Below are 13,848 nucleotides of genomic sequence, written 5' to 3' on the forward strand. Positions count from 1 at the left end.
TTCTCTAAACAATGTAGTCATACAAACGAAATTGAAATTGAAGATCGGTAAGAATTTATAAAAGATTTGTGACATTATAGACATATAACTTAAACACACACAAACAAAGGAGGCAAGGGAGCCATTTCAATGACACTACCCTTCTACTACTACTAATAGGAGGAGCCATAGATAGCTTTAAAATGTTAAGTTGCAGTAAGTACATGTGTATCTTCAATCTACATAGGATAGCATGGTCCAATCAATAGTAAGTACCCATATGATAGTTTGAGGCATATGTTTTAAAATTAGTATTAAAATAGGCAGTTAACCTATAAGAGTTTTTATAGGTAGGACATCTTTGGTGATTTAACTACTGAAGTAAGCAGTTGGGGTGGGTATAGCCTGGGGTTTTTTGAGGTATGTGATATCACGGATATTTGCTTATCGCGGGTGGTTGTGGCCCCCAACCCCCACGATTATCGAGGCCCCACTGTACCTCTCTGCAACTTGTTTATACACAACTGTGCATTTACCATTTTAAAAACAAAATGCAGTTATTGGTAGCATATAAGGAGATGGTATTCATATTTTGGAATCCACTGATACTAATTCTAATGTTAATGATGCATAACCAAAGGAACTCTTCAAGATAAATCCTTTTTTGTTTCATCAAAATCCCATCAGCCATTATACACATTCGCATTTGTGGTCCTTGGATGTCCATAGCTTAATAGTCGCTTGTTTAATAAGCAAAAGTATGGTAACGTCAAGGCACAAGTGCCATTTGAACCCTCAGATACTTTTCACCCTCCTCACTTTCCTTGAATATGCAACGGTATTGACAGCTCTCTTAAAGATTTACTAAATATGCAATAGTATTAACACTCTATTCAAGACTTACCGGACTGTTCCCTCCCTCTCTGCAGGCTTGCCAATTTCCAGTGTTATTCTAAAGATTATTTCATTAATCACTGCTTAATTCATCTTTATTTTCACTTTTCTTGAAATAAGGATACACCAAACTGTTTTCTCACCTCAGCAAGTACTTTTGGTTGTCTGTTTACCTCTTTTACTCTGATTTATTGGTTTCATGAAGATAATTTACTGTGAGTACATGTCTCTGCATTTGCTACTAGTACTCCAAAGAGTTTTTCGATATTTTGTGAATATTATTTATCAAAAATATCACTTGTTTTGGTGTCAGTTTCTTAGTGTTTGTGTGTTCACCAATAACTGGCTAACAAGCAATTAAATAGTTAACTCTTGAAATCAAACATTCTCCAAAAGACAAGTGCAAATATTTCAAAAGAATCTAAGGATTCAGAATAAATTTAGAATCAAACAACCTAAAATAGCCAGGGTTTTAGTAAAATTATGGTAAATGAAAATAAAATGCATAAAAAGGTCAGAATAAGCACATTAAAACACAAAATAATACTGCAATAACTATCTAAAGTTAAAACTACACAAAATTGTCAATAAGAGTACACTGTCCTAAAGCAAATATTTTGAAAATTTCTTTATTTGTGCTAAAGTCCCCATTTACTTTCTTTACTTTACAATGAGTGAAGGGAAGTTACCTATCCTTTCCAGTTGGTGCAACACTTTTGGTATTTTATTACACAAAAGGCTCTTGAGTCTGCAGACATTCAAAGACCATGAATGTGAGCACATACATGATTGCATGATTGATGGGTTTGTATTAAAAACAAGTTTTGTTTCAACAACTGATTTCTACAGACATAAGCCACTAACCTGTAAAGCAGGGCAATGACTCATAAGAAGGGTAAGGTCTTTCTGAGTAAGCCAAGCTCCGCAACCTTCAAGGATCACTTCCTCCAACACAGGCAAGTGTTTCTCCAGCCGGAAAAATGGTGAAGTTACAACAACCATACGGTTCTGAAATATTTTGAAAACATAAGTAACAGAAATTTTGTAACAGGTTATATTTCCAAAGTAAAAATCTCTCACGGCTTATGCATAATACTTGATATAAGATAAACTAATTATTACAAGATATTGTTCTACAGAAAAAACTTGCTTCACTACCAGGAGAAAAGTCCTCTAATTATCAAAAGTTCATTAAATGTCATTCCAAAGCCTAGGTGAACTGAAGTTTCAGAATGGCTTATTCAATCATAATCAAACCGCATTTACCAATACTAAGCTAGTCTCCATTCTATGTTCATATAAAGGCAACACCACAACCTGGAGTTTAACTATCCTAATTTACTTTTGTAATACAACCATGGCCGCATGTGGAGGATTTTTCAATCCTTCCCAGGACCCAAGTACTTCCACAGAAAATCATATGTGACTCTCACTATTAAACTGCACCAACAAAGCTCAATCTATAACATTGTAGTCTTGATTCTACAAATAAACTCCTACTCTGATACTGAAATCATGAATCATCCATCATTCTTATTAATTTAAAGTTATGGAGACACAAATAAGGTTTTTTTACAGTATTACAGTGTTCCCCCTCGTATTTGTGGGGGATGGGTACCAGACACCCCCCACTGGTAGCTTGAACCCACGAATAGTTAGAACTCCCTTCTAGAACTGCTTACATCTGCCTATCTTAAAAGTTCAAATACCAAATGTATACTTAAAAGCATCATCCTACATCAAATATACCATTGAATTGTTATTATAAATATTATTTCAAAGTCATCTGAAACATTTTACCATTAAAAATATATACACAGTCAATAAAGTGTATGTACAATAATACACTTTATTTACAGGTATGTAGTAAATATTAGTAGTATATGTAGTTTAAGTTAGGTATTGAATGGTCCAAATTGTTGTATTTCATTGTTTATTGGTCAATTTAGCTTTATTATAAAATTTACTGGGGTGTTTTTGTTGGGCTTGGAATGAATTAGGCAATTTACATGTAAAATGTGGTTCAACATACGAAAAAATCAGGTTACGAAGGCTGTTGTGTTCTTGAGATTCGCAGACTCACCTATCTGCTGATATTTCTTTGGACCATATCTGCCCATTATTCATGGGAAATCATCTTTGTTGGTTTTTCCGACATAAATATTCACTAATTAGTGTATTTTTATCATATTCTCATGACTAAATAAATTTTTATGATACAAAAATAATTTACTAATTTTCAAATATCAAAACTGATTAATACTGCATTAGTAACTTTAATAATATTATGACATCAAATAAAATAATAATTCTCTCTCTCTCTCTCTCTCTCTCTCTCTCTCTCTCTCTCTCTCTCTCTCTCTCTCTCTCTCTCATTAAAATGAGAGAATTTTTATGGTTCGTGTATGTATATGTTAATTAATATTTTCAAATAATAATAATAATAATAATAATAATAATAATAATAACTGTAATTGCAAAATTCATATGTCATAGTATTTTAAAGAAATATGATATTGTTATTGTACAATAAAGTTTCATACATACTTACCTGGCAGATATATACTTAGCTATAGACTTTGTCGTCCCCGATAGAAATTCGAATTTCGCGGCACACGCTACAGGTAGGTAGGTCAGGTGATCTACCGCCCCGCCGCTGGGTGGCAGGAATAGGAACCATACCTTCTAGAACCAGATTTTCTCTTCCACCTGTCTCCTGAGGGGAGGCTGGGTGGGCCATTCAATCGTATATTATCTGCCAGGTAAGTATGTATGAAACTTTATTGTACAATAACAATATCATTTTCATACATTCAACTTCCCTGTCAGATATATACTTAGCTGATTGGCACCTTTGGCGGAGGGTAAGAGACAGCTGATTACTGATTAGACAGGTAAACAACATACGTTGTAGGTAATAAATAAATAAAACCTTGGTTCCTATGCGTTTAGACGAAGGGTCGACTTCCTAGCTATTGCTAGTAGTCTGCTTCGTCTCAAGAGCCTCAGTGAGGATGTGACCTATGGCTAAGAGTTCTTGTAGATCTGTCAATGGGGTCTTATCCACTTACTCGACAGAATCTAATGGTCATTTGTCAATGGGGTCTTATCCACTTACATGACAATACACCTATGCCTAGGGGCATAATTAAGGAGCACAACACCGATCCCAATCACCTGATCCTAACACGAGGGTTTGTGCTTAGTTTGAAAAGAGCTATCCCCAAACTCCTTTCAAACAAACCAAAGAAAAAAAAAAACCACTGTTAATATAAAAATTAACTCACTTAGTTAAGGATCAGTGTCGGCTCCCTATCCCAGCAACGTATCCGTAGACACGTAAAACCAAGAGAGAAGGATCTCTCGTAGGTCAACTTGACCTCCTTCGTGCAAAGGGAAGTCAACACAGAGTTGCATCTCCCGTAAGTTACAGCTAATATGTCCTTCACGACATATTGTTATGTAACGAACAAGAATTCATAAAAGCTCGCACTTCAAGCGCTTTTAATTCTCAGCTGTTTGAAGGAATCATCAAGTTATTCATGAAGTGCTTTAGTGATCACACTTATTTCAAAGAAGACCAGGGCTTCCTTTGAAATGGATCTTTTCTGGATGAAGCCTAGAGCCTGGGTGGCGCCTCGCGCCTCGTGCCTGGCTGGCGCCTCGCGCCTGCCTGACACTTGGTTGGCGCCTAACCCCTGGAAGGCGCCTCGCGCCTGGAAGTAGCTTCGTGCCTGGTTCCAGACTGGCACTATTTGGCGTCTGGCGCCTGGCTGACTCCTCTCCACTTGCTGGAGCTTCGAGCTTGGTAGAGTCTTGAGGATGTCTGGCGATGCCCACATCGGACACTCTTATCTGTCCGATTTGTTCGCCTCTAGCGCATCTGCGCTAGGTTGGAGGCCCCCTCTTTCTCTTCATCAGACAATGACAGTGTTCCTTGAAACTGTCTGCCTCTGGCGTTTTTTAAGCCTGTTTCGGCATATGGCACCTGGTTGGCGCTACATTGTCCAAAAGTCCTGAACATCCACAATAGTTTATCAGGAGATTGGAGAAGAGTGGAAGAAGTTCTTCCACTTTGAGCTTTGGCCTCTCCGGCAAGGGGAGGTGATTGTAATCAGCTACATCCAGTAGACGATAGGATATCTAACCGTACGAGAGATAAGAGGAGGGTCCTTCTTGAATACTTCCGTGCTCACGAGATCTCTTCTTACATGTTGAAGGGGTGTCCTCATTGGCAGAAGATCTTCCCTAATCCTTGCCCGAAGGAAGGGAAGAAGCCTGGAAGTCGAAGGCGACTCCGAGCTGAAATTGGGAGTACTCCTGATTTCTAGCTCTTTATTGTATCCCTCTGAACACCTTCTGGGAAGCATTTCGAGCCGTCATCGCATTCCAAAGACTCTGTAGGCAAATGTTTGAACCATTCTACTGTAGATGAAAACGTAAGTACCCTGCCTGGACAACGAAACCTCTATCTGAAAACATTGAATCAGGAATAGGGGGTTTTAGTTCTTTTGCCAGACATACTATGCTGGCAAGAACCCATTGCCTAATCTCTATAGAATCTGATGAGAGATTCCAATGCTCAAAAAATTCACTTGTCTTCTTGATCGTTTAGGACCAAGAGAAACAAAGAATTCCCTCATAAAAATTTCTCAAAGAAGTTTGATGAGGAGCAGTTCCATCTTGTCGGAACATAGAATCTGTGGCCACAAAAAGATCCCATTAGAAGTACATGATATCCTACTCTTGTCATATTGAGGTATCGTATAAGATCCCGAAGATCTTAATCCTCTGCTATCTCCAATCCCTTTATAGAGACAGAGTATAGCCTTTTACTGCATTCTTTGATAGCAGATATATACAAAGGTGATTCTTCCCTCTGAAAGGGAAGAAAAAACCGCTATGTGGTTCACAGAGGTATCGGAAGAGGACAGTTTCCTCTTTCCCTCTAGCACGATCTGCAGCAATTCTATATCTTGTCCATGACTATTGTCATTTACCTTGAAAAATCCTCTCATTCATGTCCACTTCTGGTCAGTCTGCACGCAGACAGACTCAGAGTGAAGAGGTTGTTAAGGTCCATTTATAATAGATGCTGATAGGATATTCAGACTGTCTTGGAAAAGACTTCCAAAACATGCTGAGAAGAACGTGACCTCTGTGAATCCAACCTCTCTAAGGCCAAAATGAGGCATAAAGTATTATCCTCTCTTTCTTTGATGCCCTTTATCTTAAATTCTGTAAAGAATTTATATTTTAGGGGAAAAAAGACTAAAGTTTATTCCCCTTTCTATAAAATAAAGATGGCGTATATTCCTACCTCTCTTGGTTCGAGGAAAAGGAAGCAGTCTACAGGAAGACTGTTCGTCTTCTACCTTGCTAAGAGATCTATGAAGAAGACTTTTTGCAGGTTCTCACAACTCTTTGCAATAAATGTTAGACATACTTTCACAGTTATTATCGTCGATCGAGAAGGTTCTCACGGACATGCAAAATCTTGCATCGAACCTCTTAAGGATCATTACATTCCCTGTCTGTTTTCCGAATAGGTTCTCTTTGTTAACGCGAACAAGAGCGAAAAAAGAGATTCTCGATGCTCTTAGCGATATGAGAGAGTCGTGGAATTGGCCTAAGTGATTAAATGGGTAACGAAATCAGGAACGAATCTTGTCGTTACCGAGCGTGCTGTCTGAGAGGCTACTGGACTCTTAGGTTAATAACTCGCAAAACGAGAAAATATCTTGGATGGTGCTCTTGGCTCATTGCGCCAGGCTGGTGCTTCTGGCGCAATTTTGCGCCAGGCTGGCGCTTTTTGGCGTATTGCGCCAGGCTGGCGCTTTTTGGCGTATTGCGCCAGGTTGGCGCTTTCTTCTAATTCTCTTTATGTTATGTGCCAGAACATCTGTGCCTTTATGATACCTGACATCCTTTCACATGTTAATTCCGTTCTTAGTAAGAAAAAACTCTTAAATAAGTAGTATAGTCCATTCAAGGAAACCATTTCTGCCACGAAGAGAATGTTTCCCATCCCACTCATCCATCTTCTCTTGAGCAATATCCGATTCTAAAAAGGTTGTGTGCGTTTCTCGAAAGACTTGACCATACCGTAGTCTTAAAGTGAATTCTCTACTACATCCATCTTCTCACTAAGCATGTATTCTAATAAGCCATGCTTTCGTAAGCATGAGAGCATTATATAATATAATGTTCTGCTGCGTTAGAATCCTTTAATAATGTTACCTACGGTAAACAGCATTGAAAGGTTATAATATCTTTCTTATTGAAAGCTTCTTAGCAAAAGGCAGACAATATTTTATTTATGTTAGCTTAACTATCCCCTCCATTCGAGACTAAGTCCATGATTGTAGGGGGAATATACGGTTAACCATTCGATCCCGTTGGAGAGAGAGATGTAACCGACTGGTCATGACTGAGAACTGGATGGTACTGTATTGGCCTTAGAAATTTAGAATGACAGCCCGGCAGTCTCGCTCGCTGCCTGGCTGCATTCATCGTGAGTTGCCAGTTACTTCATTCAATAAAGGAATATAATAAAATTATTCTCGAGCCTAAGGAAGCTCTTAATAATGCAAATTTAAGCCAAACAACCTTTGTTAAAATACCGAAGCTGAGTAGGAATTGTCGTAACAAACCTTTTAAGCGAAGTCCTTACCAGGAAAATCCTGTAAGGATATAGATAATTCCGTAGCGAACCACAAAGGCAACTATGGTATGCGTATATGACTTGTCATTCAGTAGTCGTATACAGCAAGTCTTGCTACTACATTCTTTCCTCTCCGATTCAGAGAGAATGGAAATCTTGCCCTCTTCGTTCTTTTCGTCAATAAACACGAATTAGTATTAGTCAAAAGAGATCGCAATGAAAACTCTAGGATCGAAGAGAATCCTCAAATTTTTATTTTTTTATTCTCTTGGATATAAGGCCGTATTCTACGCCTCTATTATTTGGAAGAGCCTCTAATCAATGAATGAGAGCTCGTACGAATCTTGTTTAATTTGCAAACGATTGCCACTCTTTCTGTAAATGGTTGGTTGCATTATTTTAGAAGGGGGAAGATTTTAATATCGTCTTATTAGTAATGAACTAATTTTTTCCAATAAAAAAGGTTTCCAATTCCGATCTATCTTCCATTTCCTGTCCATCAAGTTGGGAGAAGAATGAGCAACCGAAGGAGAGCGCCTGCTTTCGTAAGGTGAAGAGCTTTTAGCAGTACCGATTCTAACCTGACAAGGGCTACGGCCGCCTGTGCGACATCTTGAGTCCCCGCCAGGAAAAAAGCCGATCTTGCTCTTGCCTTTACTTGCATTAAGACTATCCAGAGAAGGGCGACGGCCGCCTGTGCGACAACTCCCGTTCTTATCAGAAGAAGGCCTCGAATGTCTTTCACCTTTCGCAGAATCAGGCTCTAACTCCATCTCCGATGAAGATCCTGGTTTATAGTTTCAGGCGCTTTGCGCCTCATCTCAGGCGCTTCAGAGGTTTCAGGCGTTTTGCGCCTCTTTTCAGGCGCTTCAGGCGTTTCAGGCGCATAAGGCGCTTTTCGCCTCGATTCAGGCGCCAGTTCAGGCGCTTTGCGCCTCAGTTCAGGCGTTTCAGGCACTTTGCGCCTCATTTCAGGCGCTTCAGGAGCTTTGTGCCTCGTTTCAGGCGCCTCGGGCTCTTTGCGTCTCGTTTCAGGCGCTTCAGGCGCTTTGTGCCTCATTTCACCCGCTTCAGGCGCCTCTTTAGAATCCTCTCGCCTTGTCGGCGATTTGCGCCTGGCCGCCTCGTCCGAGCTGTCAAAGACTTCTATCGGACGGGATTTCTTAACAGGAAGGAAGAGATCCTTTCTCCTGGGAGGATCCTTCTTCAAAACTTCTATTAACAAAGATATCTACTGTTGCCTTTCTCCTAGGATCTTCGTAGAGTCGTCTACTTTCTCCGTATCCAATCTAGGGGAAGGAGGATTTAATGAATAAATGTCTTTCTTCTTCTCAGGTGGATAGCCTTCCGGAAAACTTTCCAGGACAGAATCCCAAGCTGGCGATTTCCACGACCTTTTAGAAGGTCTCGACAGCTTGTGAGAACTCCACCCTATTTTCCTTTCGATGAAGACTCGGATGACGCAAAACCACTGTTTTAGGATGCCTTTCCAACGGCTATCCTTGGCAGTCTGGGACGCTAATACAGATCCTGCCGAGGGGACGCCCGACCGTTGGGGATTCTCTGAAACCTCCTTAAGGCTTTCGACATTCCTCTCCTCTGGGCTTGTGAGCTTGGAAGAGGTCTAGGCCTGAGAGCGAGACACAGCCGATCGGAACGCACCCTCCACTATTTTAGGACGCCTTTCCAATGGCGAACTTGGCAGTCTGGGACGTTCTACAGAGTCTGCCGAGGGGACGCCTGATCGGTGGGGATTCTCTGAAACCTCCGTGCGGCTTTCGACATTCCTTCTCCTCTGGGCTTGTGAGTTTGGAAGAGGTCTAGACCTGGGAGCGAGACAGAGCCGATCAGACGCACCCTCCACTTCAATGGGGAACACTAAATTCACTTCTTACCTTTTAAGAGCTCGCTTTTGAGCTACATCCATTATCTTCAAATTTGCATATATAAATTTGTAGTTTCTGTGGAGTAAGAAGGTGATGAGGATGTAACAACTACCAGTACTGCTAATACTCTAACTGCTCGTTAGCACAAACGCTATTAAAGCTTATAAAGTAAGCGTATCTAGTTATATGCTTTTCTGACTTCCTAAAGTAGGAAATTAGAGTTTAATATTTCCTCAATAAAGTTGTAACCTTTATTATATGTAATAATGAATAAATATTAATAATTCCCTTTATTGCAAACTATGTGAGTGTCTACCGATAATTTCGGTAGAGTCACTTAGTATTTTCTTCGAAATTTTGAAGCGAAGTTCATTAAAAAGTTGATAAAAGCGTATGCCGAACCAAAGACCCAGTACTTCCCTGCAAAAGACAGCCCAGAAGATCGATGGCGATGAAACACGAAAATCAAATCAGGATGAACGGTAAACGTATGTTTACATTCCAAACGATAGAGAAAATCTGGTTCTAGAAGGTATGGTTCCTATTCCTGCCACCCAGCGGCAGGGCGGTAGATCACCTGACCTCTCCCCCCACAAGATACATATATCATAGTGGTAACTCTCTCCCTTCGTTTTGGCTGGAAGTGTTAGAAGTGGATGTATACTACATCTTTAAGGAAACTATTACATTTTGTGATAAAATAATAATTAACCGTACTAATTTCCAAATAATATTAAGTAATAATAAGATTAAACAATAATAATAGAATTTTTCTCTCTCTCTTACGTGTGTTTATTTGTTTTGTAGTATGATAAATAAATTATTTACCTAATAACTAATTTTCAAATACTAATAAAATTAATAAAAGAAATAGTGATTCCCAGTCTTTTTATCCACTTCGAGAAAGGAGGCCAGGGGAGTATTGGCAGAGGGGAAGGAGTTAAGGTGTTATTCTCTCTCTCTCTCTCTCTCTCTCTTCTCTCTCTCTCTTCATTATTATTCTCTCTCCCTTCATTATTATTCTCTATCTTAGAAATAATACATAATTTCACTCCTGATGGTCAGATACTCTATGATGTTGCCAATTCAATTCTCTCTCTCTCTCTCTGTGTTATTGGCTGTATGTATATATTTTTAATAGTAAAATGTTTTAGATGACTTTCAAATTGTATTATAATAATGTAATTGCATAGATTAATACAGTAATAAGATAGTAATTTAAGGTATATTTGAAGTAGTATGTTATTTAAGGTTACATTTTGTATTTGAACATTCAAGAGAGGCACTTATAAGCGTTTTTAGAAGGGGCTCTAAGTATTTGTGGGGGGTCTGATACCGTACGCATCCCCCGCAAATACAGGGATCCACTGTACTTACCCAGAAATTACACAGCTATAAGTGGATCCACTTATATGGCAGCTTGAATAAAAAATTTCATGGATAACACTTCAAACTATGTGTAGGCGACCAGTCCCACCTACTAGTGGGAGAATAGGAGCAGCAAGCTTAGTTTGTTCATGCTTGTGTACATCAAAGGGGAGGGAAGGCAGGCTCTGATCATGTAATAACTCCGTAAGTATTATTAAAACTTTGTTTTATTATAAAATTGTCATTTTTAATTAAGTAACTTACCCAGTAGTCATTACATAACTGATTCCCACATTGAAGGAGGTGGTAGACATGGACATATACTACTACAAAATATTACGTAATAAATTGAAATAGAAATGCTATCACTGAATACAATGCTTGTCATTTCCTCATCAGTTAAGAGAGCTACTCAGATAATGCCTCTGGCTGGTCCTCATTTTAATCTGTAGTGGCGATTTGGTGTCAGGGTGTAACTGGTACCAGAAGCACTTTACACCAGTTGAGCTATGAATCTGGGACTGGTGGGCGCTTGTAGGAGTTAGCAGGAACTCAGCACAAGAGATGGTGCCAGGATGTAACCAGTGCCAAATGAATAGGGAGCTAGATGAGCTGGACGCCAAACAAGCTCAAGGCTCATGGCTCTATAGTTGGTGTCAGATAGTAGCTTACGCCAGATTGTAGCTGTCACCCGGTGAACTGAGTGTCAGACAGTTTGGTTGTCAGACAAGCTAGAAGTTTGAGGCTCTGTAAGGCCTACTCTGGGGGCCAGACTTTTAGCTGGCTCTAGGCAAGTTGAACGCCAGGAGAGCTAGTAGTTCTGGTTTCACTTAAGAGGAAAATTAAATGCAGAGGGCAATTATACTTCCAGTAGGACGATACAGAAAGGAAGTAAGGGACATATTGTGTCTGAAGTTAAAGAGGAAGCTGGATCTCACTAGTACGTCCTAGTCAAACTCAGAGCTTACTCATAAGGGTGTCTTCAGAGTAAGGAGATCAAGATGAAAACAAGGGAAAAAGCAAGGCACATGGACATACATCCAGGTTCCAGGAGACCTGATCCCTTCCTTGCTTGGATGCTGACTCCTACTGCTGCAAAGGGAAAACACCTTCACTTTTTTGGGGGAGGTTTGGATGTCGACTTCTTGAAAGCCTTGGAGGGGAATCATATGTTCACTCTCTGTCTGGATTGTGGCCTTGTCTACCCCTTTAAAAGGGCAACTGTTGTACAGGGGAATAGGTTTGGCACTCAAAAGTTGAAACCTCCCTAGAACGTTTCGAAGATTGCACCAACGAGTCCTGAGTTGACTTTCTTGGTAACTCGGAAGTGATACCACTTACCACTGCTTGTGGAAAAAGGAAATCATGAACTAATGGGGAAAACAAAAGTGCTGACTTCTGTGCTGAAGATACACCTTTAAAGGTAAAGGAACACCAAAGTTCACACTTCTTAAGTATCCCCATAGTAAAGTAGATGTCAACTCCAGGGAGCCACCCTAACTGCTCTGTCAATGCATACATGAAAGAATAGCAAAATAATAAATCTGCAGAAAGATCAGCAGGCAGAGATGGATGATCTTGGATCTTCTTGGCCAGATTGCCTACTGCCCAATCCAAAAAGCTGATCACTTCAAACACCTTGAAGTGATCCAACTCGCCTGACGAAAATATAAGTTTAGCAGTCGAGAAAACAGACTTGCGTGGAAGCTCAGTAAGTCATGAAAAGTCCCCTTGGAATGAGGCAAATGCACCAAGAAAGGGCCTTCTACAGTGGCATAATATGAGTGTCTTCTCTTTGACAAACACAAAGGAGGGAAACAGAAGCAGCATTCCCTTGCACCCTTTTGTCCACTAACCCGCATTCTATTTTGGTCAGGATCTTTCTTTGAAGTAGATAGCACCATATTGGGTAGTTTAACTGCATCCTAGGATAAACTACTCATTTGGAAGGCAGAAGAGGAGAAGACTGGGCTACTGGGATGAAGAACAATGGGAAGTTCATGAAACAAAGGGAGCCATAAACAGTTGGAAGCAAAGGCTCAACCAGATTTTGATTCTCTTCTGCTGAACCAAACTGGCAAAAAAGTAGCCTCTACTGCACTAGAGACAGTGTAAGTTTTGAGAAAATGTAAAATGACATCAAGACACTGTTAGATGGGACCCTAAGCTGGGTCTAGTACTTTCATAGTAACACCTGAGGAAGCCGATGAAGAAAGTCTCGACTACTGGGCGCTCACTAATCTCTGGGCACTCAGTTGCTACTGTTCATTCCCGAACCTTCGGTAGGTTGTAGACTACTGAGTGCTCTGGTGCCAATGGGTGCTCTTTTGCCAATGGGCACTTTGGTGCTAAAGGGTGCTCGGTAGCCGAAGAATAGTCCTTACGTTTTGTATCTTGCACCACTGGACACTCCTAAGACCACTTAGGAGAATGTACATTAAGTGATGATCATTCTGACACTACAGGGGGCTCAGACAGAGAACACAAAGCTAGCCCTTCCAGACACTCGACGCTCTTTGGGAGAACAAAACATGAAAAAAATTTAGTCTATTCCAGAAACTACAAGATGGTCTCTATTTTTTGGCCTTCTTGGGAGGAACTTGAGGGGTGCTAGACACATCCACTGCTTACCTTTTCAATGGTTGGTATTCACTGCTGGAGCACCACTGGTGCCTCTGTTCAGGGCTCAAAGGTTCAGAACTAGATGAGACAATGACTGGAAAAGGTGTAAAAAGAAAAGGCTGAAAATTTTCTAGTTATTCCAGAGTTCTACATTTAACAAAAAATTAAATGTAGAACCCTTGGTGGGGAGTGTAAAGAAATATCTTTATGCTTTTCGTATATTTCTGTTGTACTGAAAAGTACATTATGTCTTTTGTTTACTTTGATGGTGGTTGGAACTATGGGCATTTGTTTAATGGTAATTTGCTTTATGGTTATAGGATAATTTGCGACTTTGTTTACTATTGAGCCTGAATAGTTCTTGAAACTGACTGTTTGATGGTTAAATATCCCCTCACTCTGCCTTTTGAGTATTTATATTCAGCGGTGCAGAAT

At 40.0% G+C, this 13,848-nt stretch overlaps 1 protein-coding gene across 1 annotated transcript in view; it reads right to left on the reverse strand.

Moving 5' to 3' along the window:
- The window catches only part of LOC135219246 (F-box/LRR-repeat protein 12-like), a 99,872-nt gene that overhangs the window by 9,837 nt on the left and 76,187 nt on the right, over positions 1–13,848 (reverse strand). Inside the window, exon 4 of the mRNA XM_064255843.1 lies at positions 1,738–1,881. Coding sequence (XP_064111913.1) covers positions 1,738–1,881 — 144 coding nt within the window. The remainder of the gene's footprint in view (positions 1–1,737; positions 1,882–13,848) is intronic.

Source organism: Macrobrachium nipponense, chromosome 1 (genome assembly GCF_015104395.2).
Source record: "Macrobrachium nipponense isolate FS-2020 chromosome 1, ASM1510439v2, whole genome shotgun sequence".
NCBI lineage: Eukaryota > Metazoa > Arthropoda > Malacostraca > Decapoda > Palaemonidae > Macrobrachium > Macrobrachium nipponense.